Here is a 25,766-nt window from a genome sequence, read left to right on the forward strand (position 1 = left end):
AAATAATTATGTTTTGCACAAATATTGAAATTATTTAGTAAAAATAGGAAATTTTGGTCTTTTAGACACGCAATACGTTAAACGACAAAATCATAAAAATCTTATGTCATCGTCAACATTTTTCATTTGTCCCAAATCCAAACATCAAAATTCTTGGAACAAAAAAGATCCCAAAATCGAAGTTCAGTTTTATAGGGTTTCTCTTTAAAAAACAATGGTTGGCCATGAAGCTGTGGAGGTTGCCAAGACGGTTCTCGAAGTCGCCGACGTCGCTTGGACCGCCATGGAATGTTGCCACCACCTCCACCACCGTCACAACCCCGATGATGATTCTCCTGAAAATCATGACGCTTTCAAGCTCGAAAAAGAATTGGAAAGCCTAAAATCCGAAAATCAACGTCTCAGGAATCTTCTGGAACAGAACCTCAAACTCCTCAACAATCTCTCTGAATCTCCTGCTTATTTAAACGATTGTCCTCCTGACGTACATAAATTTCATAACCCTTTTTTTGTGTTTGATTTTCTTTTTCTTTTTTATTTCTGGACCTAATTATTTAATTAATTGCAGCTCTATGCTCGGTTGGTATCTACCGTGGAATCTAAAGACTTTTTGCTCCGACTCAAATCTCTTAACGGATCCAATACTAAAATCGAGTTTCCATTCAAGGAAGCTACAGGTTCTTATATTATTATTTTTGTATCAATTATTTGCACTTGCTGATATCATATATATCTTTTCCCTGAATGTAGGGAATGCATCAAGAAATTCTTAATCGGACTGATAAAGTATTACTGCATCAAGTTGGATTAATAACTGTGACAATAATGTTGATGCAAATTTTTCCTTTTCCTTCTATTTATTGTTAAGAATGTTGATTTTAATTGATTAGTTACCATGGTTTTTTTAATTTTGATTTTAAATTAGGGGATGATAAGCATTCTGCTGAAATTCTGATTAATGTTAACCAAAATGAACCAAGTTGGTGGGTATGGGTAACTGATGAAATGGTTCCGAGCAATGTTGAAGAGTGTAGTGGAATCGATGATGAGACTTATACTGTTATTAATGAGGAGCATGTTGTGGATGCGGTTGCTAACTTTATGGCCAAATGCATTTTGTCCAATCCTAAAGCTCAGGTTTTTAGCTGCCTGATCTGATTTTTATCCTTTTCAAGATATATATGACATGTAAAAAGGCTTTCTCATGTTTGTTCGTGTTCCTGGTATTTCAGGCTTTGACACCAGAAGAACTGCAGAAAAGTAAGTTTTCTACTTACTTCACCTGGCTTTATGCCTTTACTACCTAAATAAACTTATCTTTTTTCCTTGCAAAATGGTTATTGTACTGGATAAATGCTTCATGATAATTGACAGTAAAATCATGCAGTTTCATTCTTCTGAGAAAGAGTAAATTGCATTTAATTTTAGATGTGGCATACGATTTCAATTGTTGTTGACCTCAATATTTAGACCCTGAAAAATGGTTTTGTGTTTATATGAGTTCATGGCCTGGCATTTGAAAACTTGCCGGAGAAGTTGAGCACAGAACATTGCTATCCTTAGTTTAGGAAATCTAATTATATTTCTCGCCACTCTTCTCGTCAACTGAACACTATATGAGATTACTTATTATCATGAGATTATGAGCAGCTCTGCTTAAATCATTGGGAGGCGTCAGCAAATTGGAGAAAGTTTTGGGCATTTGGCATGCTGGAAAGTTGTTCTATGCGTTGTCAACCTGGGGACTTGCACTGGTTGGGTGCGTTTTATTGTTCCTTTTATTATTGTTTCTTTCTTGTTCATATTTTTTCAGTATCTTTCCATTCTCTTGAGGTAAAGAGTCAGCTTGTTCTTCCTTGAGAGGACGGGTCTGTTGATTTAACTTTGTATACACCATTTTTTAGTATGATGAGATCCATACTGAAAATTTATGGAGCCTGTTTGATAATAAATGGTTCCCCCCACCGTTTTATGAAAACCAAAGAGGAATTATTATCCATTTAATCGATCATACCTTTTATACATTAGATTATGCGAACTCTTTTAGGTACTGTAGAACCTTTTTTGCTACATATCTTGTGAGCTAAATTCATACAATATATTGATGAAAGTATCATTTGAACAAACTTATAGCCTATTATACTACAACATAGCATTCAGTGTCGTATAATGTGCTAGGTTTTAGTCATGTTCCTATGTAATCTTTGATCTAGTAAATTAACGGTTTAGTTTATCTTTTGACATTGACAGGTTATATAGAGCCCGTAGTGTGGTAAAAGTTGCTGCAATGGGCATCCACACGACCAGCAAAGTTGTAATGAGGGCTCTATGAATTTATTGCTCCAATATCAGATAAAAAGAAAAGGTCTGTTTGAACTGTATTATTCTTTCAATTCTCGGTTGGTTTGTTTAAAATCCTTCTTGTTGCTGTAAAATGTACATGTTGTAAATATATTTGAAATACTCTTTTAATGAATCAATTGTATTGCTTCAGAATGATTGCTACTCATGTAAAATATTCACTTGTACCAGGAAGACACGTGGAAAATATTTTTTAGAAAAAGAGTTACTTTATAACATGATTTTTAGATAAAACTTATGTCAACATATTGAATATAATATCTTTATATATTCCAAACTTATTTCCTCTCTCACTTGTTCTTCCTCTTGATGTTAATTAATGTTAAAATGATGAGAGGAAAAGAAAAAGTGAGTCATGAGGCTGGTGCCAAACTTTCAATAGTCTCTGTTACCCAATCTCTAACCAATAATTTGGGACCAATAACATGATTAAGGCCAAACCGTTTGAAGACAAAGGCTCAATTGCAATTTAACAACTTAATAAGTTGTACTTTTTCGACCAATTCAAAAGATAAAAGCTTGGTAGTAAAAAGGTTTTTACAAGAGGCATCTTCCTTATTATGGAGCGCCTCTATTGATACTTAATTAATTCTTTTCGTAATTAATAAACTTTTTTTGACATGTGTCATTTGACAATGTGTAGGTTTATACACTGACAAATGCCAACACCTTGAATATAAGATCTTTATATATTCTCTCTCATTCAAACAAACTTATTTCTTCTCTTATTTGTTTTTCTTCCTGTGTTAATTACTGCTAAGATGATGAAAGCGAAAAAAAGAGTAATGAGGCTGGTACCAAACCTTGAACTGTCACCACTATCCAATCTCTAATACTTCCAAGCCTATCACAGAGAAAAAGTGACCCTTTTTTGAAAAGCTTAGGATCAATCGCTACTTCACAAGCTTGCTTGCTCCATCTTGAGCATTTCCAAAAACTTTCCAGGTATGGTTTTCCATTGTAGGAAGACCCATAATGAAAGCAACATTCACCATTTCTTTTTCTTCTTTCTCGGTTCCTAAAACTGTAGTTTCAACACCACTGAATGTTTCTACAAATAACAAAGTATGATTTGTGCTAACAGTTTGGTGGATGAACAGAGAAATAATAAAAATGAGGGCATGTCCTTTGTGGGTATCAAAATTTCATCTCCAATCTATCAAACTCTTCTGAAGGTTTACGGAGGAATCCGTGGTCAGAGATGCAGAATCTCCGGCCTGCAATCACACATTTGTCACCTTCTTCGTCATAAGCACAACCCTAAATTCGTTTGACACGAGTTTGTGAGAAGATAAAATTTGTAAATGGTGGCTCAACCTTTCACATTTAATAATTTATGATGTACAAATTCCGCATATCAAATGGTTGCGCAAGGAGAAAGTTTTTGTTCTCTCAAGAAACAAAAATTGTTAAGCAAGAAAGACTTGCCCAAATTTAGTAGATTATAAAACTTCTGTAACGTCCTTAATTAACTTTATGTCTCAGGAGTCTTTCTCTTTTTGTCAGATGCCGAAGCCGCCTCAGATTGAGCTTGACCAAATACAGACCTGCACTTGCAAGTAAAAAATCAACTTTACATACATGGATTAGAGGATGGTTAAAAAAATCCCAAAACACTAAAAGGATGTTTGGGTTTCACAGGAGGAGAAATTGATGAAGCTGATTCCAGACAACCAGCACTGCTGTCGGAGAAAAGTTCGAGAACTCACAGAATTTTTTGTTTTTTTGAGAACCAACTGAACTTTTAATTGTTTGATAGATGAGACTTTTGCATACATGAGGAGAAGAACATAAAAAATGGAATCCAACTTGCAGCTACAACAGCTTACCCGCAGGTGGAACATTTCTTGTGATGCTTGCAGAAAATTGACAAACATACAGAACATATGTAGCCCATGTCAATGGTGTTTTTATGGCAAAAACATCTGTAAATTTCAGAATTCAATCAATGCATTGCATAGTTTAAAGTTCAAGCGAAAAAAGCACAAGAATTGACATGTGATTAACTGCAGGCAATATAGAGGAATTTAAGACCTTAAGCAGTTATGCTAGCTTGAAGAACATACACCTTGACGAGAAAAGAAAATGAAAAAAATAAATCTAGAGCTCCCTCTTGTTGCAGTAATGCCAAAAAAATGTTAAAGCAAAGAAATTTTAAGTTTTTTGGCTAGCATTGTTGACAGTCCTTATCTTACCTTTTTCTTCAAAACAAGCATGATATCAGCTTTTCTTTTAGTTACCATATTGACTAACATAAACCATTACCAATGGCACAATGCATGTTTAAGAGGCATGAGAGGAAACATGTACATTCATACGAAATAAGGATGGCTTCAAATTTTAGCAACAAACAAGTAGTAAAACTTACGAGGCGCGAAAATCAACCCCAACAGGCTTTGGAAGATGTATGAAACTGCGAGAATGCAAGTCAGTAGCAAAAATAGTCTGCATGGAAGGCCAATAACATGTTAGTACAATAATCTGCCTACACTTTCATCAACCAAATGCACTTCAAAGAAAATTTACAGAGAAAAAGAAACTTTTAACATCATACAAGGCCGCAAAGTACTGTTCTCATAAACAAGTACAGCATAAAACATACGTGCAAGAAATAAAGTTATGTACATCAGTCTGTACAGAGAACAGCAATTAGTGGCAATAAGCATAACATAAATTCAAATTGCAGTCAAATTAGAATAAACAACATACCATGAGATACTGAAACAGCCCATCCAAATTTTGCGGTTTATGATGTACACCACCAGTTATGTAAGAAGCCTAAAACTCCGATGCATCAAACTGTATCAGTAGAGCTGAGAGAGGAAGACCAATGTTTGTTTGCAGCATAAGGTAATTCAGAAAGCATTAATAACGTTGCCATACCTGCTGCAGGAAGGCTGAATTTTGAGAACCTATGTAACAAGAATCTATAGGAACCTACAAGATGAAGCCAATTAATTACGACTCACGACATGAATACACATCTAAAGCAAGACAAATATGTTCTATACGTGCATTTGTGTTTGTTGTGTATATTCAGATTTACAGAGAGTGACAGAGATAAAAATTACTGCCATAAACTTAAAGAAATGAACAATGTCAAATTTCACCTACTAGCATAATGCAAATCATCCTAGTTGAAAACAAGATAGCAATAGTAAAATGACGAAAATAGTATTTCCACAAGTTTAAAACCAAGCACGAGCTGTCATCATAATGCCCTCCCTAAACAATTCAAACAGAGGCTACAAAAGGTAGAACTCAAGGAAAATTAACTTCCCAACTAATCATTTAAAGTTGTTCGTGTCATTATTAGCAAGAATACAAGACTAGATTGAATATAGTTGATATTGAGCTGCCAAACGTAAGAATCTAACAAAAAGAAAATTAGGCAGAAATATATTGAAACGATGAGAAAGAAATAATAGATGCAGCATCAAGTACCGAAGAGCGTTGGGCAGAGAATATCGCGTTCATGATTGCAACATATCTGAAAGAAAAATTATTTCTTTGAGCCTAAAGGCCAGAGGTTGAAAGCATAAATAACCAAAAAAAATAACTTACTGTTCAGGTCCATCTAGTGATCCCTGCAAGCATAAGATCTGTATGCACATGTTAGTCAACTACTATGAAACATAGTAATAAAAACTAAACAAGTAAATACACAAAAACTACAGTGTTACAAAATTCGATTCTAACCTATATACAGAGAAACTCTCGATTTCATTATCAGTTTGCATATAGCTTTTCCAAATTGTTTGAAGTTAAACCAATCTAATGTTATTGAGCATACATTTCAACACCCACAATCATATATCCTTCTACAGTTAGAAAAATATCTTTGTCTCTTTATCATTGCTCAGTAACTATGAAAATTAACAATGCACCCATGTCATATATAGCTTGGCCCACAGTTATTTAGTAACAGTGGTCGATAATGCAAACAATATTTAAACAGCATTGTCCTGGCAGATGTCCTGGTCAGTTACCTTAATACAAGCATCACCTTTTGATCTCATCAGAAGTAAATTTTAAAAATGATGGTGCACTAACAGGAGGAAGTGAAAAGTGGGTTTGCTACAAACATGAAAGTAAATAAAATGAAAGAAATGCAGCTCCTCATGGTATTATTAAGACACATGGTACCAAAGATGGCACTTTTGACTATACAAAAATAGATGAATTTTCAACAGCACTGGTACTTAACAAGATACATATGCAATTGATATGAACGTGTTCAAGCAGTCTACAGTTGCTGAACACACACACAAACAAAGAAGACACAAAATTATAATAGTAAACATAATAAGCGTGTATCTGAATTATTTCAGAAATGTAGCAATAAACAAATAAAAACATATCCAACTTCATTCATCACATGAAAGAATTTCCCAACGAGCAGGGACTGCAGAATTGGTGTATAAAAATTTTCAGACGCAAATAATCAAGATCAGCAGATAAATCGAATAGCAATAAATTATTTAGAGACTCACTCGAGGATGTGGATGGAGGGCTCCTGAACGGAACACTCTCTGTATATCTGTTAAAATCTAATTAAATCAAACAACAAGTAAAGCACATATTGACAAAGTCCTGCAAAACGTACACTATGCCTTCACTCTCCATGCATTTCCATGCAACTGAATAATACTTGCATAAACATCACTCGGGTATTGAACAACCAAACCCTTTACATAGCTATATAACACTATTACCACTATAAACCCATTAATTTTCCAAAAGAACTAGGTTTACCATGAATAGAACCAAACATTTACATCAAAGAAGTAATGAAGCATTAAAACACCAGAAAGGATACAACAAAGAGCCATTGACAATGACCCCGAGAAAAGGGAAGGCTTAATCTTTCCTTCAGGTTCCTCCTTGCTCAACTGCTCATCTGTAATAAGAAATTCCTCCAACTTCTGCAACAAACTGGAGCACATAACAGGCATTCTCCCATTCTCAAAACTCCGGTTCAAATCTGAAGACGAATCAAAGACATAGTCACAGGAATTATATCCAGTAGCAATAACCACGACTTGGTTTAGCTGATTCAGAGTCAATATCGCATTCAAAAACGCAAGAACCTAAACAAACACCAACATTACAGATCAATAAAATGCAAAAATCAATGAACCTTTTAACTTGGTTTGCTTTAATTTTTAGGGTTTTCTGATAGATAAGAGATTACATGGGAGAGAAACTGAGAGAAAGAGAGTGAGGAGGAGCTCCAGAAAAATGGGTTAGTGTCCAGCAAAACTACCACAAGGCTAACATCATCTGCAACCATAATTAACAACAATAGTTATAAAAGTATCAAAACAAAAGAAAACCCAAGAAGGAAATCAATCAATATTATGCGAGTACCAAGAAAGGTTTAAAGGAAGGGCAACCTGCATAGAGCTTGGAAGGAGCTGAAGCCATGGAGGATGCAGCTTCTCCTACTTTTATTTATTGTTACTATCAAAAGATTGGGTTTTTTTTCTCTAATAATCAGCGAATGCAGCGAGTTGGATTCATGAGAAAAAGGGAACGACAGCTGACCTGACTGAAATTCTCTCCTTCAAGCTGTTGATTGTAAGCGTCGGGTCTGCATAAACTGCGAGATTTTGCATAAAATGGGCTGAAGAACAGAGGCCCCCATATTCTTACGCGACGGGATGGCTCAATTCAGCCCATTTGCTTTTTCACTAGTTCTAATTCTTTTTCGGGTCCCCCGGGTCTGCATTTTAATTAAATTAATGCAATATAATTAAAAAAATTGAGACTGTTAAAAGATTTTATTCATGATGACTGAAAGGAGGAGTTGAAGATGGAATTTTAGTTTTTCAATCTGAAAGCTTTTAAAGCTTTCTCTTTCAACACAAAATCTGATAACTTGCAAGTTAGAATTGAAATTTTATTTATTTAAGATGGAGAAAAGCAAGTCCTAAAAGTGAGCAGTAATCAGAAACTATTGTAAACCCAAAACTGGAATCTTTACCATCTGTCCTGTCTGAAAATGAGCTTGTTTGCATAATAAGATTTTAAGAAGTTCAAAATTATTGTACCACGTTCGATTTTGCATTCAACCTCCACCTGTTTAACCAGTGCCACACTTTTCTTCATGTTGACTCAGAACCAAAAGATGCTTTTAAGACATTAAAACAAACGTCTAGAATGAGTGATCTGATTTCACAAACTGACCAATTGCTTTCCAAGTGGCAGATGCAAGTAAGTGATGATAGTATTTTTTTTTCCTGTTACGCTTACCTTTTGCGTACGCTTGTTACCTACGATGCAAATTAGCCACTTGTGCAGGACTACTTGGAGCTGTTAATGATCCCTTCTGCGGATTTAGTTGCAGTCACTTGGTGTGATGAGCAGCTGCATATGGCCACCACAGTTTCTAACCATGTATTTCGCTTATATGCTAAAGAAATTGATGCTATAGGATCAAAATTGGGTTTTGAGCGTAGGGTGGATTTTAGCCTGGAGATGCTGGCTCCCCTCAACTAGTACAATGACACTCAGTAGAGTGCTCGGACATGGTGCTAGAACAAGCAGCACTTCAGTTGATGGAAGAGGTTTGGATATGAGCACATCAAAATGTGAGCTACCAGTGAAAAGGTACGGGCTTGTTATTTCCTTTGAAGCGACACTTGGATGTGTATTACTTGCATATTAGTTGAGCATTCTTGACATTGGCAGATCAAAGATCAAATTTGATGTTTATTATCTATCGATTACAACTTCTGTTTCGGGTCACTAGGATGGATAAAGTAGTTCCTTGGATAAGTAGAGTGTCTGTAAATGTATGACCTAGGCATTTTATCTAAATATGGTTTGTCTGAAACAGATTTTGGTTCAGTCATCCCGTTAAGAGATTTAAATTTTCATTATTGGCACTGCCTTTTTACTTTACCTAAATTAGTTTTGGCATTTGCAGTAGAGGGATGTGAAGTCCTGTCTTTTCAACACCATTAGCTCCATCATACTTGGCACTAAAGGGTTCTTCATTTCATGAATATTTGTCTTCATTGAAATGCATTTCAAGATCAGAAACCTCCCGCGTATTGGCAGACATGGACTCGACAAAAAAGACGGAGGTAAACAAACTTTTAAATAAAATTACTTTCATTATTCATGACCCATCACAGCCCTTGCTGTAGTTCTTGTTTTGTTATACAGGAGACGAGGTGCTCGGCATTACTTGAGTACCAGGGCAGTTATATTATCCCCTGAAGATGTTTCATTGTTGGATCAATATAACTTTACTGGCAAGTTATCATCCAACGTTTGATGCTAGTTTCAGAAAACTATAATCCAGGAAAACCCCAACAAAAGTAGACATGGAGTGATGGGAGGATGGAGTGGAAAAGTAGAAAGAAAATAAATTTGGAGTTTGCATGTTTAGAAAGAAAAATGAGAGAAGAAAAAAAATAAGAGGGGTGACCATTCTCATATTAATGCATAAAAACCAATCGAAATGAAATGATAAGAGGAGAGAAACATATGTTAGTTCAAATTATGCATTTTTCATTTGTTTTATTTTCTTTCCTCTCACTTTTCAACACTATCAAATAATGGAGGGAAAGAATATTGTTTTCTCTTTCTATTTTTCCATCTTTCCTGCTAAACACCACAACTATGGAAAAAAAATATAAATTTTCATCCTTCTAATTTTCCACCTCTTCAATTGTTGATCTTTCCAATTTTCTTTCCTACGTACCAAGCAAAGCGACTCAACTCATGTAGCTAACAAGGGTGATTTGCTCACTTTACTTCATATTATTTCCGTAAGCCAAAGGAGTTCATACGAATCTTCATCTTCTTCTTGTTCTCCCTATCTGGTTGTATCTCTTGGCTCACTTAGCAAGGCTTGTAAACCTGAGGTCATGTACGCGGCAAACCTCGATGTTTTTAAACAAAAAACGACCCCAAAAAAATTGTCCTTTCTTGTGTTTCTGGTCCAATCCAAACCGGTTCCATCTTTGCTGGTTACTTGCCTTTTTCAAGGGACCAATACGAGCGGGTACAAGTGGAGGGCCCCTAGTTGGCGACAGTAATGAGCCTCAAGAAGCGGGTGTTTCCAAGTACACTTTTTTCCATCATTCATTAAGATCTTCCTAACCTTCTGGGGACCTTCTGCATCCACGAGTTTGTGTAGCAATGCATCAATATTGCAGGTTGCTTAACCATACAAATGGTGTCGGTACCTAGCTTATGACCACTAAATGGCAAAACAATTTATGGCTTTTGGCTTCATCTAGTTACTATTAACTCAATTTTTATATATAGTACATGATCCCAGACCCAGAATTTTAACTCAATTTGTTTATGCAAAAATAATTTAGCTTCAGTTCTAGTCTTTTACTGCTAACTGGTTTTTTCTCCGTTTTCTCTTCATTATTGAGATGTAAAATGTACAACTTTGTCTTCTCTTCTTTTTTCTGATTGGATAAACAAAATGTGGTTTTTTCTTTATTTTCCTTCTGTAAAAATGGGTTAATTTGGGGTTCTTAATTTTCATCTTCAGATGGAAACATGTTAAGGGTCAGTTTGCTTGTGAGAAGCATTTTTGGGACAAAAGGTACTTTTAATATAAAAACAATACTAAACAAGTTGCTTATGAATTTTTCAAAAGTGCTTTTGGGACAAAAATCAAAAATCTTTGAAAAAGTACTTTTTACCAAAAGTAGAAGAAAAAAATTTGAACTTTTACTCAAAAGTAATTTTTAGATCAAAGTATTTTTAGAAAGTATTACTAAACTAGCCTTATATCATCATCATGCAGACTGATATGTAAACCAAGTAGTCTGATTTGGATCTTAAGATTATAGTACTTCAAACATCACAATTTCTATACTTGCTTCTTCAGTTACTACTATGTAACCAAACCCAACTCAAGTTATAAGAACTTCAAATTCGAGTCCGACTTTGAAATCTAAAACTCAGTTCAAATTTGACTAAATTTCATTCGAGATAAAAACAAACTTGAAAGCACTCGGTTAGACTTTATGACATACTAAAAAATGAACTTAATTCTCATACTTCAATTTTTTATTATTTCAGCCTAACTTGAGTTCAAAAATGAAAATTTTCAATACATAACTAAAAAAATAAAATCTCGATTAAGCTGGCAGCTTGTTCAAATCAAATATCAAAATACTTGAATCCAACTCAATCAATACTCGAACTTGAGTCAACAATGGTCGAGCTGAACTTGAGTGACTTACAAACTAGTATCGGGAAACAGAGAGTCTGAGCAGCAAAATGGAGAAAATTTCCATTGATTTCATGTACTACATATTTGAGGCACTCTAACAAATAAAGAGATGTAAGAAAATAAATTTCTGTATCTGAGAGACAACAAAATATGTTAAAAACTTCCCCAACTGAGTAAATCTAACGTAGAACCGCACAAGGTGATAAAATCAACCTTTCCAAATCATGCCATTTCTTTGTATCATCCAAGAACCCCCATGCATAACAACCTAAATTAGATCTTGTCATCTAACTTATCATTATTATTTACAAGGGGTAGTAGTTGTTCCATCCTGTTCCTAGGTGTCCGGGGTGTTCGTGGCGTTCCAGGCGGCTGTTGAGAAAGCAAGTGTCGGACGTACCCGTAAAATGTACATCCCACAAGTGTGATACCACAGCCAACAGCATTTAGACCCGAAATCGGGTTTTTGAATATCATCCATGAAATCAACACAGCAACTGCTACCTGCATCAGAAAAGTGTTTAAGCACCAGAAATCTGCTACAATTTACCACAAAATTTTCAAGACTCTGCGGAATCCGAAAAATACATTCATCTAAATAATCAAATCTACGGTAATGTAAACAACTTAAGCCTAGAACACCACAATCAATGACAGCAAATAGTAAAATGAGTCAGAATATGATAAGAATCCCTCTTCACTAGATAAATCTCACCTTAAGGTTCCCAGCAACATTAAATGTTACAGCTGTAGTTGAGTGAATCACGTAAAAGATGGAGAAGTTAAGACAGAAAGCCAGCACTCCAGAGCTGAAAATAATGATGAGAGCTGGCCAGGGAGAAGGGTGTGTCTCAAACCATTCCATAATGCCATTACCTTCTAGTAACATTGCTGGTACTCCCAAGATCAAGGTTGCAAAAGGTGCCATGTAGTAGACAGTGTTTATGCTATAAGAGCATGCACCAAAAATATACAGTGAACCAAGATCAGAGAACGTGTGAATTAATATGTTGGACCAAAACAGTTCTCCACAAGTAACACATGATAACTCTTAAATATATAAATAAATAAAAACAAAGAGCTTTGCTCAAGAAAAAGACTAAGCAAGTCTCTATGTGGTATTACTGAAATCACATTCGTCCACATAGGCTAGGAATGTGATTAACTCTTAAAACGCTACAGCAGTAATATCAAAGCTTTCAGGCTAAAAATGGAAGGAATTTATCTCAGCTTTTCTTCTGAAAAAGTTTTGATCACAAGTTTCTAAGTTACGATGCATGCATGTCAATTACTTAGCTTAACAGAATAGTTTGTGAAGCACTACTTGATAGTTATGAAATAATGGCAGTAATTGTTGTTCAACTAAATATTTCCTTGTTAATAGTTCAATCCAGGGACACAGAGTATCGTGTCAACCAGTAGTTTGCCAGTCAAAAGTTATCTTCCTCGAAGTAAAAATCTATGCTAATGGAGATTGTGAAGCCAAGGAAATGGCACTCATTCAATTTGTTAGCGAAACAATATAAACTACATGAAAAAAAAAAGAATCGTCATACAAAAATGCAGAGGAAAAGATGACTGACAAGTGTAACAAAATTATATGCTAGCTGCAAAAGACACAACACTAAGTTAAGTGTAGAATTAACTAAATTTTTGCATCAAGAATATTCCATGGCCGTCATAAACTAATTAATACTTTGAGCATGAGCTTAGCTTCAAATCCATTTGTCTTATATTTTAACCTTTTCCAATTTGTCAAAGATGGCCTTGAGAACAAATGACAACAGTACCTATCAAACTTGTATCCATGCAGCAGTGATTCAGCAAGGATAGTCTTTGTAGAAGTAGCTAAACATCCAAATAAGGCAGCACAAAAACCAAACATATTAAAACTAAGCTCTGTAATAGATGTGAGAAGAATTCCTCCGACAATAGGAATCAAAGAGGCCCAAATTCGCCAATCAAAGTACTTCCTCCAAACTAGCCACTGCAAAATAACTATCATGAACATACAAGATTAGATGTGATGACGGCACGCATTCAAGACTTATACCAAGATAATGCGCATAAAAGTTATGATTAAGCTTATAATTTCTAAATTTCACCTGTTGTAGCAGGAGTGAATGACTTTATAGTCTGCATAAAAGAAACTGGGATGTAGCGCAAACTGACATTTCCCAACACTATGTTGACGCAGAATACAAAAGACATGGGAAATATCCTTTTCCAGCGATCTTCAGGATCAACCACTATTAGAGGTTTAAGCTTTAGCACTTTGATTACCATATATGCTCCAAATGATGAAGTTATGAAGTGAACGCATGATACTGATAGAGGGAACTTGAAATCCAATTTCTGGAATTATAAAAAAATTTTAAAAAGAATTAAGAAAAGAAAAACAACATCAACATTGTCATATTCCAGAACTTTGTCAATAAGTGTCAAAATCAACCAATTGCAATCTAAGGTACCATTATCCCATCTAACAATTGAATGATCATTGAATGGTTATACTTTCTTATGTCCACTACGAAAAAAAGATCAAAGGAAAACATTTAGAGAAAAATAAATTCATGTCAGGTTTTTCGTTCAGCTGAAGACCAGCCGAAAGGATTCGGTTCCCACTTATGCCGATATTAAAGTTGCAGACTATCTCAATGCTCAGCATTAAATCAGGGAAGCAGCAGAGATAGAAGGTGTTTTAAGCACCTCAAATGCTTCCAAAGATTCCATTAAACCGTCCAAAAATTTTAGGCTAATTCATTAAGCTGGAAAATGCACTTATCAAGCCCAAAACTTCAAGGTTAGAGTTTAACCCCATAACATGCTAAACAGTAAACCCTACTCTTCTCCCCTCTCATCAAACATTTATCATATAAATAAAATAAACATTATAATACCAATATATGAAGAATCATATGTATACCTAAAATTTATTTATTATAATCCTAGATCTGTTGCTTATGAACCCAGACAAAAGCTTAAAGCGGCAGCCACATTACTATAACATGAAAATTAAAAATGACAGCATAACCATGATTCTTGAATCTTTCTTCTAAGATGCATAATTTAAGTCCATAATCAGGCCGGAAGTCTAGATTTCAAAATTAAATTAAATACTAATAAACACGAAAAGAACCTAATACTGTTAATAATACATAATTTACAAACTAAACTGTACCAGTTAAAATCTTGCAACCCCTTTAAATTATATTTTTAATAATATGTAGTGTTTAATAAATTTTATTGTGCTTAGTTATACTTATACCCCACATCACAACTTCGGTTTTTAATATATAATTCTCGAAAAGGCAAGTTGTACTCTAGCAAAGCATTAACAAGAATCAATCAAGAAACTAGAGCAAACTGAATCGAAGCAGAGAACAAAAGGCATCAAAAGTATATATAACACAACAAAAGAGAATCACATGAACATCAAATAATTAGATCAAATATAAGAAAAATTAAGATAAAACTGGAAGTGTGAAGATCGATAAAACAAAATTTTAAAGAAAAAGGAACCTGAAAGATCCATTTGTTAATGATAATGACGGTAACATTAAAACCCCACCACTGGACAATTGCGAGAAGAGATCTGCAAACACTCCACTGACATAATCTCCCTTCCTCCATTTCTCTCCCCTCCCTCTCCTTCTCCCAACAATTTCCCACGCACAAAAAAAAAACACAGATCACCAAATTCAAAACCAAGAACCAAAAACCCACCTTCAAATTTTTCGTTTATAGAGCATTGAATAAAAAAAAGGGTAGCTAAGATGTAAATAAAGAAAGAGAGAGAGAAAGACAAAAACAAAAAGAGAAACTTAACGAAAATGTGAGAGAGGGTGTAACGGTGGAAGCAGGATTTTCTTCCCTTGTGAATTACCCCCTCTCTCCCTCCCTCATTTCTCTCCCTCTAATATTATGGGTTGAATTTTAATTTTTCCCAATCGATCTATTTTTGTTTCATTTTTACTATGTTTATTTATTTTACTTTTTGCTCCTAGGAAATGGGGATGATTTAAGCCGTCGATTGGATAAACTATAATTTAGATTTGTTAAATTGACTTCAATTTCTACCGTCAGATATTGTCTAACCGTAGAACTGATCTCACTTGGGAGAAACCTCATACTACCTTCTTTTTCCTTTTTTCTGCCCCTGGGGAATTTCTCATCTGTAAAATGTAATAAAGTGGGAGATAATTACGGGTAAACTTTTCTCTTTAATTAATGTGCATGGTAAATTCCGGATACAACTAACTGCCCTTCTCTTTGCGAATATTTATTTACTCTTTTTTTATCTTTCAAAAAATTATTTTTTCTTAAGGATGGGAATAATTATTTACCGGTTATTTTATTACTAGCTACTATAAATATAAATATATTATTTTTTTAATAGGATTTTATTTTTCAAGAATTTGAATAAATTCTCATAATATTCTATCGAAAATTTAAATGTTTAAAGAGACGATTTAAAAAAATAAAGTAAATTGACGGAAATGTCATATATTTAAAAAGGTGACCATTGGCGATTGTTGGGAGGTTTTATCTTTAGACTCTACTCCTAACAAAGTTAGCCTCCTTTCAACAAATAACTCAAATAGTAACATTCTCATTTATAAGTGTCTTACACAAGGAAATTTTCTATAAACTTCACTTCATATACTTTTGTCAATTAAGGGTCATCCAGTCATACTTTTGAAGGTGGAAAAATGCTCTTCAACCCTTAAAAGCAATGCCAAAGACTTGGCTTTTGGGTCGAAAGTGTGGAGAAACAGTGCTTTTAGCAAAAAGTTGAGTTTAGGTACTTCTAGTTTTTGCGTTTTAAAGTGCAAATTATCAAAATATTCATATTTGTATTAATTATTTAAAATATATTTAAATTTTTAGATTAATTTATATTTTATGATCATTATATCAAACTATTTAAATATTATTTATTGTTATACTTAAATTTTAAAATATTTTTGTACAATATATTAAATTATTTAAATATTATTTAAATTATTTTATTATTTATTTTTAACATCGTATCTAAAATGAATATTTTAACTTCTCACCACAATTTTAATAATAATATCAAACATTTTAGATTAACAAACCATACATTTTCACAACAAGAAACTTTCTAAAACATTTTCTCCAAACTTCTCAATTACAATATCAAAACCAAACAAACCCTAAATCAATCTCCTCTCAAGTACTTATATTAATTTTATTATTGAAGTTATAATTTTCCGACAACAAATATTAAATAATTTGTCATAAGAATTACTCTTGCTTTTAAATTGTTTATTAGAAAAATCGAAAACTAGTACATTCAAATATACTTTTTTTCTTTTTTTCTTTTTTTGTAAATGTAATTCAATCTTGATTTGATTGTAAAGATGTTAAATTGCTAGAATTAATGGACACAGATACGGTTCAAGCAAACCATAAGAAAGTAAGTTTTGGACATTAAATATAAACTTTCGGTATTGTAAAAAGAATATTTTATCTTCATGTGGTTAGTAATGGATACGTGGTTGACAGTAATTTTTTAGAAATTTGATTTATATATACTACGATTTTAAGGAAATGGTAAATTAAATTTTGACATGTTCTGAGGGAGCAAAATAATGCTGTAGATTGCATAACAATGATGTCGAATGGAGATTTAAATGTAAAATATTATTTTGTTGAGCCGCCTAAGGGTGTACGGAATCTACTAAAAAATCATATTTAACAATCTGGAATAAGGTCTGACTCTTAGTAAAGTCGTGTAATTAGAAGTTTACTTTTATTTCTTTTAACCAAAAAAAGAATATTTTTATCTATCACTGCATTATTTATATTATTATCTAAGTCTCTAATTAAATCAGTATCAGAAGTTAATTGAACATCAAATTAATTGAGAATTTATAAAAAAATAATGTTATTGGACTTCAATAAAAAAATTTAACATTTAATATTAATATATTTTATATTTGCCAAAACTTAGATCGAGTCAAAATATAGGTCTTAAAATTTGCTTAAATCCGTTTATATTTATAATCAGTCAAACCTTTCTAAACTCGTACATATTATTATTTTATTTTAAAAAGTTATATTATTTTAATTTAATATTATTTATTTTAGATATTTTATTTTAGTAAAATTTGCAACATAAGCATTTTAAATATTTTCTAATGTTTACATTACACTGTATATTTAATTTATTTGATATAAATTACATAATATATAAAAATTACAAAATTACAAAATAAAAAAAGCTAGGCGAGGCTAGACTCAAGCCTTAAATATTGAAATTAAACTCGATCCATATTTTATCCAAGCTCATTTTTAGGTCATATATGTTTGTTCAAACTCTTTCACATTTCGTAGGAGAATAATCATACTCAAGGTTCTAATAGCATAATTTCACAGTGTTAATGTACCATTTCGTATATGAATTTGGCTTCAATGTTTAATTTGATACTTAAGTTTAGCTTTAATATTTAATTTAATATTTAGATCAAACGACATCATGAGACCCAATGAATGTTTGACATGTGTGCAATATTAAAAAAATAGATACTTAATTGGTACAAAGAAAAAAAAAACTGTAAGTGACAAATTAAACCTTGAGACAAAAGAAACTTAAGAGTCAAAATGAAAAAAAGTTTAGGTACCAAAATCTGAAAAAAAAACTTAGTATTAAATTGAACATTAAAGCTAATATTAGGTACCAAATTATATATTGACCCTTCTTATAATTCAGTACTAGAAAATTAGAAATTGAACTCCCCAACTCTGGCGAAAACACAAAACAAAGCAGAAGGTGGTTTAAGCTGTCTTTACAAAATTGGATGGGTAAATTAAAGTCCGATTCTCCCCTCTCTCGTCGCATCGTTCGATCCTTTTTGGATTTCCTCGACTCAGGTGCTCTCTCTATCTCGCCTTTCATTTTATTCACTATTTTTTTCAATTCAATTAGGTTAGCTTAGCGTTTGTCACTGATTTATTTTTTCTCCTTTTTGCATTATTTTTTAAATGATTTTCTTTTGCATTGTTCTTTATTTCGCCGTGATGCAAAAGCGGAATTAGCTCCTTTGCTGATTGATTTTGACTTTTGCAAAGCGCAGTTAGCTTAATTCTACTTGGAAATTTAGGGTTTGCAACTGCAAATTCCGAGTTAAAGTGATGCTTTCTTAGCTTCATGGAGTGTGTTAAGGGTGGAAAGAAAAGAGGTGTTATGAATAAGGAGTGTTGTTGTTCGACAATTCAGTGTAGACAAATGAATTAGGTTTCAATAAAATTAGGAAGTGCAGCATTAGCTATAGAATGATACCATTGGAGAACGCCTCTAGAAGTCTTTGGGCACAATATAGGATTTGATCGATCTTTAAATTATCCGGGAAAAAATTGGTGTAAACATTTGGAACTTTGTCCTAAAAGCTGCATGGTCGTTGGTTTGTAAGAAAACAAATTGACTGGTTTTGTGTGCATCCTCTTTAAAATTGACTTTGGAAGGGTACTTTTTATATGCATGACTGGTATCATGTTTTTTAAATGGCAACTTTTAAGTTCATTGATATCATCACATTATACTGGTTGCTTGCATCCTCTATACTATTCAGTTTACGTCTCTTATTTCATCTCCCTTATTTTATTATTTGGGCGGGTGAGTGTTTAGGGCTTTAAGTGATTTGAAGGGGGAGATTTGCTGAGTATTTCCTAGTCATATACTTCTTCATTCACTTTGTATTCTCATCTTGTTATATATTTTCTAATAATAATCCTATTTCTGTAAATTAGTTGAACCTGCCCCAGGGGTTGATCTTGAAGGCCTTGAAGTTGCTAGGGAATGTTTGGTGGAGGTGTTTAAACTTGACTCAGCTTCTATAAATTATGTCAAACCTGATCTATTAGTTGACATATTCAGTTCACTGGATGAAAGTGAGGATAAGAAAATTAAATCAGATCTAAGTCACAGGGGTACTTCTGATAATGCCACTGCTTCACTTTCTGCCCATGATATCGTAAGTGCTAATTCCTCGGCGGCATTAAAATTGGTATTTCATGATCACTATTTTCTTTTTGAAATTGATTTAAAATATAATTGGGTTCAGGATTTAATTTAGGCACCGTGTATGTCATCTAAAATTTAATATGGGAAAATTTTTCTCTACATATGGTTCTCTTTCCGAGTTTCCTTATCATTGTATGAATGCTGTTTTAGTGGTATCCTGTCAGGGACATTTCTTCTCTTGTAGCACTTATTTTGTTTCTAATATGTTTGGTGTCTGGATTTTGCTAAATTAGGGGGATAACTGGACTAAAGAATCTCAGTCTACAGGTATGCCATGCTACTTATCTTGATAATTTCACATTTTGGACTTTTAATAATTGAGTTGAAATGATTTACCTTTGTATTATCTATTTTAATGTTTTAGGTTATACAAAGTAGTTCTAAACCAGGGTAACTTGCAGGAGTCTCAAAGGATGAACTCTTTGGGCAATTCTTTGCTGCAATAGAGAAAATTCACTTTCTGAGGGCCATGCCTGATGGGAATGATGATCCTGCCCAACTGGATAAAGCTACTCGTTTATTTGAAGACGCCGTAAATGTATGTTTTCCTCTGGTTTATATTAAACCTGTTCCACTAGATGGATGGTTAGCTTGCCTTGGTTTATGGTAATTGTTGCTTAATTAATTGTTGTAACGTGAAGGTTCTTTTTGAGATATTTTTAGATTTGCCCCATGGATTCAGGTTAAGTGTTAGATTTACATGTTTCATTGAAGTAGTTTCTTCATAGTGTATCCATACTTTGGCTACATCATTGCACTCAGAAAATAGGTTAACTGAATTACGTGATTCGGATCATTTAAGAAGATTTTCTGGTCCTCATTTTTAGTAGGGATGGTCAGAAGGGAAATCTTATGATGCTGAAACTAAAAGCTGAATTAAATTACTTGTCTATCTTCATTGAAACTTGAGTGAAATTTGGAAATCAGAGTGTAGGGAAATTCTTCAAAAGAGTCTTTTGAAGATCGGGTATGGGGATTGTCAATGTTTCCCCATGGCATGGATTTATTCATCAGTAGTGATCTTTGTCGTACATGAGCTATTAGGATGAAAACCTGTGGTGGATTTCTTCTGATTGTTTAGTAAGAACCGATCATGTCAAGCTTAATCATTGACGTCAGAGAATTATACGAGCAAACTCTTATCATTTATTTCTTAACTTGACATCCTGGCTTGCACAGCTGACAATGGCATCTTTATCTCCTCTTTTGGATTAATTGAACAGGTTCCTTTGGAAATTGGCCAACCTTTGAAGTCTTACACTTAGAGACAAACTCCAGCTTCTGCTGTCTCTTATATTGAGAAACATATAATGCATTTATATTATCATCACATAGATACATGGTTCTAGAAACTGAAAGAGTGAAATCCTGATTTTTGGATTGTAGTTCCTGAAATAAGCATTCTCGACATAGTGGCTTATAATATTTGGATGGAAAGGTAGGTTAGTGAGCCAGCCTTAAAATTATGGTTATGACTGGGGATTGGAGAACCAAGGTAGTTATTACGGGTTGCAAGGTTAGTCAGTTGAATGGCATCCTACTGAATTTAAGCATTTGCAATCTTTGCATTCTGCCGTGTAGGAAACATGATTATGAGGAAGGATATTAATATATGTTTTCTTTTTAGTGCTTTGAACTAGTTAGGAAGTTGGGATCCACTAATGACATTTAAGTTCATCTTGCTTTCACATCACTAAATCAGTACTGACTGGCACTTGATCTTCATTATATTCTCATTCAGTTTAGATAACTTCTTGCAATTTATGGTTATTGTCATATTTTATTTTTACTTTCTAAAGATATCAGTTAGCTTCTGTAACAAGCCTTTATTGATATCTTAAATTTTCCACATCAGGAGATGGAAAGGTCTGGTTGTCAGGCATTTGACCATAAAAACCTGGCCGAGACATTCAAATGTCAAGGTAATAAAAATTTGTGTGCTTTTTTTTTTTTGTTGGCAGTTAGTACTTCATATCTTTAACCTTTAATTTTAAGGGCTTATTGTTTGGAGAGTTTGAGAAAGTTCTGTTCTTCTCTTTCTTTTTTTGTCTAATTTATGCATGCTTTATCTGTTTATTTGTTAAAAGTCATGAAATAGATTCTGTAAAAGCAGACCCTAGCAAATGAGCTCACTTGATATCCAATCTATCTAACAGGATTTTTTTTACTTAATGACTTAAACTCAATTACTATATACCCTTGTTGAGTAAAATGTGGAAAACATTAACATGAGCCTAAAGTCACCAAAATAGAAACAGGGCCTACCTAAATTGACTCTAAAGGACCCAAACCTAAAGTTACCAAAACGGAAACAGGTCCCACCTAAATTGATTCTAAAGGACCCAAACCTAAAGTCACCAAGGAACCCAATACCTGCAACTTTTTTATAATAACTATTGCTTAAGAAGTGTCAATGTGCTTACCATATGTGATGTTTTGGCAGCATGATCTTTTGAATATCTTGCAGTGTTCATTCTCTGTAAAAGCTGCTCTTAAGTTATATTGTTTTGCTTTCAGGTAACAGGACCATGCAATCAAAGCAATACTCTGATGCGATAGAGCTGTATTCTATTGCTGTTTCTCTTTGTGATGATAATGCAGTTTATTATTGTAATCGGTACAGCATTAATTTGCTCAAGCTGATAATTTGATATATATATATCTGTTCAATTTACCATATTTACCATATTTTTTTCCTTACCAAGAGATGGAAAGTCCTTATCCTGCTACGTCAAATTATTCTTGCACTATTAGGTCACCCTATCGGTTTCATTGAACACCGTAAAAGCTTTTAGACTTTGACTTAGTAAACTTGCCTTTTCTGTTAATCATGTCCCAATAATATTAGGATTTAGGAATTTGGTTCTTTTTAATGTTCAGTTTCTAGTAACTTTTAGAGATAGTACATATTTTTTGTTTTTGATTGCAGCAAGTTTCTGACATTTTCGCACATTCATCTTCGTAAAAATGCAATGTCTGATTGAATTATAATCTTTGTTTCTCAGGGCTGCTGCTTACACTCAAATTCAAAAGTACAATGAAGCCATTAGAGACTGTCATAAATCCATTGAAATTGACCCAAATTACAGCAAGGCATACAGTCGTCTTGGTTTAGCATATTATGCTCAAGGCAACTATGCTGATGCAATTGAGAAAGGATTTAAGAAAGGTTGGCGGGAAATTATATCTGAACTATACAGTGTTACTATTAGGGACAACCAAATCTAAGATATAATTTATAAGCATTTATCTCTTAGTGTGGATTGTATTACATTCACAGTTAAAGAAAACTTCCACATTTTCTTAAAGTCCTTTTTATTTTCTTTCACCATATTAATAACAGATTAATGGTTGAAGATTCAATATGCTATCAAACATGGTAGTTTCTAACCTTTATTTTTTCTCTTTCATTTAACTTGTGCAGCCTTGCAACTGGATCCAAACAATCAATCTGTGAAAGAAAATATTCAGGTAGGTTTCAGTGTTCCTTTTTTTACATCATTGTTGTGATCTTGATGTTCTGCTTGTGATATCCAGGTAGCTGAGCAGAAGTTGAATGATGAGCAGCAAAGGGCAGAATGGGATCAGGTAATATGAACTATTAGTCGCTTATAATAAAAGAAATCTGTATGTTGTAATTAACTCGCAATAATATCCATTACCAGTTTACCACCTCACAGTTTGACACTAAAAGACAGAATGTATGACTCTCTCAAGCCTGTTACCCTTGAAAATGGAACCCCATTTTGTTTACTGGTTATTCTCAAGAAATTTTGCTATTTGAATGCTATTTTGAAATGATTTCTTATTTTTCTGTATATGCATAAGCATCCCTGACCTTTCTGATCCAGAATGTCTCATTTTCTTTTTCATCTTCTAATACCCGTCTTGCAGGGTGCTAGTTCCAGTCAAAATAATCAAGGATCCAATAACCAATCATCTGGATCAAGGAGTCATGGCGGATCATCTCCATTTAGAATGCCTTTCGACGCTAGTTCCCTTCCGACGGAGATTGCAAGCATGCTTATGAATATGGCTTCAAGTGCATATCAGGGACAACCATCTCAAAACAGGCAGGGGGAAGACGATAACATTAATGGATCAGAAGAACCTGGGATAAGAGTAGGTGGGAACATCAACTTGAATTTCGGTGAGCAAATGCAAATACCAGAGGAATTAACCGGTGCTTTCAGATCTGTGATGGAAATGTTCTCGGGGACACCACCGCATGGAAACAACCAGGATACAAATGGAGGATCAGGTTCAAACTGAACTGCTATACAAACATGTTCACCATACTATTTTGAACTTCCAATAGCTTATGCCTTGGGTTTTAACCATTTTTTGCCCCCGCCCCTTTTGATTATTATAGAAAGTAAGTAGATACCAAACCAGCAATAGTGTATAATTCGTTGCAAGATGATGGAGCTGTTGAGATGATCAGATATCACTGCAAACTGTGTTGCTGAGAGTATTCCTTTTGTTTTGATTGTGGGTGATTGTAGATGCTTTGTCACGGTATCTTTTTTTGTTATACCTAACCTATCCAATCCTATATACTTTTATTAGGTTAGGAGATCATTTTACCGGGGTAAATTTTAATAGTTTTACGGTTGAATTTAGTAAATGCAATTGTTTCCGTTATTCATCAAATTGATTTGATATTACCACTAAATAGGAGCAAATCGCAGTCAACGTTCACCATACTAGGCAACACACCTAAGCAATTTCTGTAATGGAGAACGCTTCAAATTGATTCAATATTTCTATTGATGAACATTTAAATCAAGGTAATTGGTATTGTATTGGATGTACTATTTTGGTACCCGTTTGTTTTGGAATATTATTTTAAATTTATTAAAAAATATTTATAATTTAAATGAATAAGATTAAATAAATTTTAAATATAAAATATTTATTAATAAATTCTACAAATAAAATTTCATCATTCAACAAACAAAAAAAAACAAAATCTTGTACATTAAACTACAAAATTACCTCATGTATTGTAAATTTTTTTTCTTTTTTGCAACTTTATTCATGTATCAGCTAATGCGGCCGGTTTGGTCGAAATAGAGCAAAAAGGGTCAGTGCAATTGGCATAACTCGGAATTTTCTTCTATGCAAAAAAAGAAAATTAAATGTTTCGCCTTACTGATGAAATGGTGCACACGGCCCGTTACAGTCAAAATTAGTGCAGAATTGACTGCTTTGATTAAACATCAAAAAGATATCTAAATATTTTTAATTTGCTCAAAATTCTACACGCATAGTTTATGTGATAACTGGACTATTAAATATAATAAACTATACAAAAGAAAATGAAAATGTATAAAATCAATTTAATTTTTACAAATTTTAAATTGAATCCTTTCAAATAATCAATGTGTAAAATGTTTGTCTACATTAGGGTCATATATTGACCGTTCCAACTAATTGAAAAATTACAAAACAAATCGTTCTCTTTTTCAACCCAAGACATTATACTATTTAATGTCTCCATTTTAATTTTATTTTTATATTAACTTTTAATATTTCAAATCTATCGTTTCAATCAAATTTTATAAATATATATATATATATTAGGCTACACAAAATTTTAGTCTATAAATAATAAGAATCCTATGGATTGGGTGAGTAAAAACTGATGTATCTATATTTAATTCATAAATAACCTTCCTGAAAAAATAGTTATACAATTAAAATACTTCAAAAATTGTGATAATAGTCTATATTTTCAAATTAAACTATGATTTAAATTAATAAAATTAAACCATGATTTGAATTAATAAAACTAAACCATGATTTAAATTAACACTTCATTCAAATTGAAATAAGTCATAATTTAAATCAATATATTCAAATTTATAATAATTCAAATCAACGTAATCCCCAAAAATTTCAAATGGTTCGAATATTTGCTCAACCAATATGAAATTTGAATTAATTTGTTTAAAAATCAGAACTAACTTTTAAATAAATATTTAGAATCCATATCCTTAAATTTAAATTTTAAAATATTACAAATCCCAATAATAATATATAAAATTTCAAAACACATTATTGCTTTTAAGAGAAAATTGAATTTTGTTTTTATGAAATAAAAACAAATTTCGTTTCAAAACTATTTAAATTTGATAATTT

General features: G+C 33.0%; 4 protein-coding genes across 4 annotated transcripts; 2 read left to right on the forward strand and 2 right to left on the reverse strand.

The window, feature by feature from the left end:
• The first annotated feature begins 105 nt into the window (after positions 1-105).
• On the forward strand, positions 106-2,496 carry LOC105769655 (uncharacterized). The gene is made up of 6 exons (XM_012590425.2): positions 106-484; positions 569-677; positions 926-1,137; positions 1,233-1,260; positions 1,651-1,759; positions 2,251-2,496. Exons 1-6 carry the CDS (start codon positions 215-217, stop codon positions 2,330-2,332), a joined length of 810 nt encoding a protein of 269 aa, XP_012445879.1. The 5' UTR covers positions 106-214; the 3' UTR covers positions 2,333-2,496.
• A 1,162-nt stretch (positions 2,497-3,658) lies between these two features.
• LOC105769654 (general transcription and DNA repair factor IIH subunit TFB4) lies at positions 3,659-7,978 on the reverse strand. The gene is made up of 11 exons (XM_012590423.2): positions 7,758-7,978; positions 7,556-7,644; positions 7,181-7,451; positions 6,855-6,901; positions 5,926-5,963; positions 5,806-5,851; positions 5,245-5,298; positions 5,071-5,139; positions 4,730-4,806; positions 4,191-4,286; positions 3,659-3,908 (listed from the first exon to the last, which is right to left on the reverse strand). The coding sequence occupies exons 1-11, from the start codon at positions 7,786-7,788 to the stop codon at positions 3,836-3,838; spliced, it is 891 nt and encodes a 296-aa protein (XP_012445877.1). The 5' UTR covers positions 7,789-7,978; the 3' UTR covers positions 3,659-3,835.
• Positions 7,979-11,458: 3,480 nt separating this feature from the next.
• LOC105769653 (UDP-galactose transporter 1) lies at positions 11,459-15,517 on the reverse strand. Its single transcript, XM_012590421.2, has 5 exons — positions 15,095-15,517; positions 13,678-13,927; positions 13,363-13,570; positions 12,288-12,519; positions 11,459-12,076 (listed from the first exon to the last, which is right to left on the reverse strand). The coding sequence occupies exons 1-5, from the start codon at positions 15,203-15,205 to the stop codon at positions 11,846-11,848; spliced, it is 1,032 nt and encodes a 343-aa protein (XP_012445875.1). The 5' UTR covers positions 15,206-15,517; the 3' UTR covers positions 11,459-11,845.
• A 2,786-nt stretch (positions 15,518-18,303) lies between these two features.
• LOC105769762 (uncharacterized) lies at positions 18,304-24,275 on the forward strand. The gene is made up of 10 exons (XM_012590615.2): positions 18,304-18,472; positions 19,349-19,572; positions 19,856-19,889; positions 20,024-20,160; positions 21,478-21,544; positions 22,140-22,239; positions 22,628-22,791; positions 23,047-23,093; positions 23,160-23,210; positions 23,517-24,275. Exons 1-10 carry the CDS (start codon positions 18,400-18,402, stop codon positions 23,892-23,894), a joined length of 1,275 nt encoding a protein of 424 aa, XP_012446069.1. The 5' UTR covers positions 18,304-18,399; the 3' UTR covers positions 23,895-24,275.
• The last annotated feature ends 1,491 nt before the right edge of the window (positions 24,276-25,766 follow it).

This window comes from Gossypium raimondii, chromosome 5 (genome assembly GCF_025698545.1).
Source record: "Gossypium raimondii isolate GPD5lz chromosome 5, ASM2569854v1, whole genome shotgun sequence".
NCBI lineage: Eukaryota > Viridiplantae > Streptophyta > Magnoliopsida > Malvales > Malvaceae > Gossypium > Gossypium raimondii.